Raw genomic sequence first — 6,517 nt, 5'->3', positions numbered from 1 at the left:
CCAGAAGTGGCGCTGTGGCTCAAGTGGTAGAGTGCTAGCCTTGAGCTGAAGAGCTGAGGGACAGCGCCCAGGCCCAGAGTTCAGGCTCCACGACCGGACCGCCACCCCCCAAAAAAAAAAATCACTCAGGCCGGCGCCAGTAGCTCACGCCTGTCATCCTCAGGAGGCTGAGATCTGCGGATCACAGTTCAAAGCCAGTCAGGGCAGGAAAGTCCATGAGACTCTTATCTCCAATAAACCACCAGAAAACCGGAAGTAGCGCTGTGGCTCAAGTGGTAGAGCACTAGCCTTGAGCTGAAGAGCTGAGGGACAGCGCCCAGGCCCAGAGTTCAAGCCCTACAACCGACCAAAAACAGAAAAGAAAAATAAAATCACACCGTTACCTCATATACAGTGCTTTTTGTGCTGTATAAACTTACTCATTTGTATATCACATGGAACCTCTATTTGTAGCAACTATCACAGTCTTGCCAAAAAAAGTAGTATGTCCAAAGTACTTTTACTTTAAATCTTCAAACTCAAACATTCTCTGGTAGAAGTGTGCTGTACATCTACTTTACCTGTGCGACACTCGTTACAGATAAACTTCCCTCTGGGCATCTCAGTCAAGCCCAGGCACTCCAGGTGGAAAGCCCCGCAGCACTGAGCCTCACACAGCAGCAGCTCGCCAAGTTTCTCACAGTTCTGTTAAGGGAAAGAAACAGATCTGTCTGTAGAAAAGGGCTTTGGAAAATTCAAAATAAAAAGCTCTCATAAAGGCAAAAGTTAGGAAGCAACTTTGGCAAACAACATGAAACGCCTTCATCCATGCAAAAAATAACCCTTTTCAGATGCCAGGAACCTCATGGCCTTGATTCTGTCTGATTCTAGATAAAGAAAATATAAGCAAACAACAAAAAAAGTAAAGATACAAGATAATGCTCAGTATTAAGTAGGAAATTCCAACAGCTATGTTAGCATTGGTGATTAGGATGGCCTCAGACAAGGCTCTGAATGCAGATTTGAAAGATGACCCACGTACCAAAACCTGTAGAAAGAAAGCAAATGCATTTGAGAACCACAAAGCAAGTCATTGTCAGTGCACTACCATGAAGGGTAGTCACAAGCAACAGGAAAAAAGAAGTGAAAATCAGGAGGAGACAAGGGACTGTAGACATAGATTTCATTTTAGCAGCATGGGCGAATTTTTTTAAGCAACTGCTACTAACTAAAAAATGAATTTAAGACAAAAATGATGCAAACAAAGGAACAAACCCCAAGCCAATAGTTTAAGCAAGTAAGCGTTATGGGCCAGGCAGACCGTGGTCCTAATAGTTGTCCAAAAAGGAATCCTGAAGTCTTTTCAGATGCCTTTGGAACCATTAGAGGAATCATTTGCCTTAGGTAGGCTCCAGTGGCTCACAAGTGCCCTCCTAGCTACACACGAGGTTGAGATCTGAGAATCATGATCCAAAGCCAGGCTGAGCAGGAAAGTCCTAAGACTTTTCTCTTCCAGGAACCACCAAAAAGGCAGCAGTGGAGCTGTGGCTCAAGCAGTAGAGTACTAGCCTGGAGCAAAAAAAGCTGAGTAGTAGTTCTCAGACCCTGAGGTTCAAGCTCCAGAACCAACATCAAAAGCAAAACAAAAGAAACATAAAAGACATCAGGGACTGGGAATGTGACTGAATGGTAGAGTGCTTGCCTTGCATGCATGAAGCCCTGGGTTCGAGTCCTCAGTACCACATAAAACAGAAGAAGCCAGAAGTGGCGCTGTGGCTCAAGTGGCAGAGTGCTTCCCTTGCATGCATGAGGCCACAGAAGCAGAAAAAGCTGGAAGTAGCAATGTGGCTCAAGTGGTAGAGGGCTCAATCTTCTCATGAGGCTGATTCTGAGGATCTCAGTTCAAAGCCAGCCAGGGGAAAGTCCATGAGACTCTTATCTCCAATTAACCACCAGAAAACTAGAAGTGAAACTGTGGCTCCAAATGGTAAAGCAATAGCCTTGAGTAAAAATGCTCAGCAACAATGCCCATGCTCTGAGTTCAAGGTCCAGAACTGACCAAACAAATAATTATCTTAAAATTACTTTTTTTGCTATTAAAACAATAACAAACCAACAAAAACAAAACAAAAAATAACAACAAAAGCTCAGGAACAGAGCACACTCTCTGAGTTCAAGAACACTGGACGGGCGGACTAGCAGATGGGCAGGGCGGGGGGTGGGGGTGGGGGAGCTCAAAATTATTATAAGCTTCATATAGTCAATGAGCTACTGTTTGGATGTTCAGTGCTTCATATAAAATGAAATAACTATTGCATATAGTCTGCACGATTCTCCCTTGTGCATTTGTATGCCTGTATGTGTGCATATGTATGTACATGTTATATATGTTATTTCCATCTTGTTTGCTACTTTATTATTGTTTTGGTGCTGATAGTCAAAAAATGAAACCTGCTTTCTAGGTAGATGCTCTCTACCACTGTACTATATCTCTAGCCCTTCATCCTTCATACATTTTAAATCAACTCTAGATGAACATGTGCTGTATAAATTCAGCAGAGGGCCAGCCACCATAGGCTAACTATACGTTACACACCAGAAATAACATAATATAATGTGTTTTATTCAAATATTATCTGTCCAGGGAAGCGAATCTACTGAAGAGAACTAGTGATTACGTGTACTGTGTAAGGCAGGACAGGGAAAGGCAAGAGCTTACATGCTAAGTAATCCATTATCTTTAAAATTAAAAAAAAATCTAAGAAATAAAACAGATCCTTGGCCAATTAAAAACAACAAAGCTTAAGACAGATGCCTGAGCTGGGTGCCAGTGGCTCACGCCTGTCATCCAAGCTACTCAGGCGGCTGAGATCTGGGGATCGCGGTTCAAAGCCAGCCCCAGCAGGAAAGTCCATGAAACTCTTTATTTCCAATAAACTACCAGAAAACGGAAAGTGGCACAGTAGCTCAAGTGGTAGAGCACTAGCCTTGAGCTGAAGGGCTGAGGGACAGAACTCAAGGCCCAGATTTCAAGCCCCACGACCACAGGAAAAAAAAAAGAAAAAGAGAAAAAATAGATGCCTGAGCCTCAGGCTTAAATTGCCTAAACCCTCAGGAGGTACTCAGTAGACACTATGGTAAAAATGAACTATACAACTTTGGGTAGAGACAGGAGGAAAAAAACTAGGAGAAAAGAAAGGAAGGGGTGACACTGTCCAAAAAGAAACAAACTCAGGGCTGGGAATGTGGCTTAGTGGTAGAGTGCTCGCCTAGCATACATGAAGCCCGGGGTTCGATTTCTCAGTACCACATAAGCAGAACAAGCTGGGAGTGGCACTTTGGCTTAAGTGGTAGAGCACTAACCTTGAAGAAGCTCAGGAACAGTAGTTTCCAAGCCCTGAGTTCGAGCCCCAGAACTTGGGGGGGAAGGAGGGAAAGCATATTCATTACCTGACTTATGAAAAAGTAACCCATTATACATCACCTTTGTAATAAAAACAAATAGATGTAAAAATAAATATACAAAAATCATAATTCCAAGCCAGAGAGATAGGGAGATTTAACGACAATTCAACTTGAAACAACTGAACTTCAAACCAAAAAATGTGGCTTAAAGCATGTTTTCACTGCAGGTAGCTGGCTGTCTGCATGTCCTGGAATAGAAAATCAATTTTTAAATAAATTTCTATTAACCACTTTGAAGAAAAAAAATTAAAATCCAGCATGGGTAGGAAAGTCTATGAGACTCTTAATCTCCAATTAACTACAAGAAAATCAGAAGCGTTGCTGTGGCTAACTTTGAGCAAAAGGAGCTCCAGGAAATTGCTGAGGCCCTGAGTTCAAGCCTCACAATTAACATACATATATATACATACATACATACATAAAACTTAAAAATAAAAAATGGGAAGTGAAGACGTAAAGTGATAGTGGGCCAGCAGTGAGTGGAAAATAGAGGCCCGGAGTTCAAGCCCCAGAACTAGCACATATATATATGGATTAATTAATTTTAAAAACAAACAAATGACTAGGAGAGCTTTGGAATAAAGGCCAGAGTGATGAGGCAGGGTTGAAGGAACAATGTAGGACATTAATGAACCTACAGCCCAAGTTATACTCAAATGTTTCTCACTCCTATTATTCACAATTGACACCTGAAACTGAAAAATGTGATGTTACATATTGCTTTGTATAATCTGTGCCAATGAGAACTTTATACACACTAAACAAATTTAACTTCCTGTTGTATTTTATTTTCTATTTTTTGGTGGTTCCTAGGGCTTAAACTCTGGACCTAGGTACTGTCTCTCAGCTTCTGTGCTCAAGGCTAGCACTGTACCATTTGAGCCACAGTGCCACGTCTGCCTTTTTATGGTTAGAGAGAAGAATCTCAAGGACTTTCTTGCTCAGGCTAGCTTTAAACCATGATACTAAGATCTCAGCCTTCTTAGTAGCTAAGATTTCAGGCTTGAGCCACTGGTGCCCAGCTAACTTCCTATATTAAATATCACCTGAGCACTGTCCCTCAGCTCTTCAGCTCAACACTAGCACTCTACCACTTGAGCCACAATAATACCACTTCCATTTTTCTGGTGGTTAATTATAGATATGAGTCCCACGGACTTGGTTGCCTGGGCTGGCTTTGAACTGCGATCTTCAGATCTCAGCCTCTTGAATAGCTAGGATGACAGGCGTGAGCCACTGGCATCCAGCTTTCCTCACTTTATTTTTATTTTTTGGTCAGTGTTGGGTCTTGAACTCTGGGCCTGGGCGCTGTCCCTCAGCTCTTCATCTCAAGGCGAGTGCTCTGCCACTTGAGCCAGAGCCACTTCAGGTTTTCTGGTGGTTTACTGGAAATAGGAGTCTCATGGTTTTTCCTGCCCAGGCTGGCTTTGAACAGTGATCCTCAGATCTCAGCCTCCTGAGTAGCTAGGATGACAGGCTTGAGCCACAGCCTCCCAGCTTTCCTCACTTTTTAAGACAAGTTCCCCATACATAGACCACATTGGCCTAGAACTTGTAATCCTTGTGATTCTTCCTCGAAAATACATAAGAGAAGCTTGGGAAGAATAGATTACACTGCTAAGAGAGGAAGCAAGACAGCAGGAAGGGGCCAGACTCACTCTGCTGTGAAAACTCACTGGAGCTGCATAACAAGTGGTTCATATCTTTACTTCTAACTACTCAGGAGGCACAGATCTAAGGACAGCAGTTCAACAACAGCCTGGGCAGACAAATTTGAGAGACTCTTATCAACAATTAATCAGCAGCGCTGGGAATATGGCTTAGTGGTGGTAGAGTGCTTACCTAGAATGCATAAAGCCCTGGGGTTCAATTCCTCAGGACAACATAAAACAGAAATGGGGCTGTGGCTCAAGTAGTAGAGTGCTAGCCTAGAGCAAAAGAAGCTCAGGGACAGTGCCCAAAAAGTAAGTTCAAGCCCCAGGACTGGTATTAAAAAAAACAGAGGGGAGGGCTGGGATGTAGCTCAGTGGCAAAGCGCTTGCCTAGCAAGTGCAACGTCCTGGGTTCGATCCCCAGTACCAAAAAAGAGAAGACAAAAAAAAAAGAAAAGCTGGGTGCCAGTGGCTCACGCCTGTAATCCTACCTACTCAGGAGGCTGAGATCTGAGGATCCTGGTTCAAAGGCAGACGGGGCAAGAAAGTCCATGAGACTCTTGTCTCTAATAAACCAATAGAAAACCAGAAGTGGTGTTGTGCCTTGAGTGGTAGAGTGCTAGCCTTGAGCTGAAGAGCTGAGGCACAGTGCTCAGGCCCAGAGTTCAAGCCCCACAACCGACCAATAATAATAACAATAATAAATTAAAAGGAGGAAGAGTGAACTAACTAGCTTGGTCCTTTAAGAACAACTTTTCCCTCTCCTATGGCTGATTATCCTCATGTCCTAATAACCTTCACTTTCTATTAAAGATGCATTATCTTCCAATGCTATTAAATTGGGGAATAAATTTCCAGTATATGAACTTCAGAAGAAATACTCGTACCATAACCAGGCCATAGAACAAAGCATAGGGCATTTCCATCACTCAGATTGTTCTCTTATGCCACTTTCCAATTAACCCTAAGTATCCTGATCCTCTGCCAACCACACCACTTTGACTTCTATCATCATGTATTAATTTGCTAGTTCGAGATCTCAATATTTATACAACCACTAAGTATTTGATTTCTTTTGTATTAGCTTTTTTCCTTCAATAAAGTAAATAATAAAAATGTATAGAAAATAATCAGCAGCACTGGGAATGTGGCTTAATGGTAAAGTGCTTGCCTGGCATGCATGAAGCGCTGGGTTCAATTTCTCAGTACCACATGAACAGAAAAGAACAGAAAAAAAACGGGAATGGTACTGTGACTCAAGTGGTACAGCGTTAGCCTTGAGCAAAAGAAGCTTAGGGACATTGCCCAGGCCCTGAGTTCAAGCCCCAGGACTAGCGAAAGAAAGAAAGAAAGAAAGAAAGAAAGAAAGAAAGAAAGAAAGAAAGAAAGAAAGAAAGAAAGAAAGAAAGAAAGAAAGAAAG

General features: G+C 42.5%; 1 protein-coding gene across 3 annotated transcripts in view; it reads right to left on the bottom strand.

The window, feature by feature from the left end:
* Positions 1 to 6,517, bottom strand: part of Nsd1 (nuclear receptor binding SET domain protein 1) — a 104,569-nt gene that overhangs the window by 24,214 nt on the left and 73,838 nt on the right. For all 3 annotated transcript variants that reach the window (XM_013016078.1, XM_013016077.1, XM_013016079.1), the window contains one exon: positions 561 to 684. In XM_013016078.1, the coding sequence (XP_012871532.1) occupies positions 561 to 684 (124 nt within the window). The remainder of the gene's footprint in view (positions 1 to 560; positions 685 to 6,517) is intronic.

This window comes from Dipodomys ordii, unplaced genomic scaffold (assembly GCF_000151885.1).
Source record: "Dipodomys ordii isolate 6190 unplaced genomic scaffold, Dord_2.0 Scaffold29, whole genome shotgun sequence".
Taxonomy (NCBI): Eukaryota; Metazoa; Chordata; class Mammalia; order Rodentia; family Heteromyidae; genus Dipodomys; species Dipodomys ordii.
This window is presented reverse-complemented; position numbering and strand designations above follow the sequence as displayed.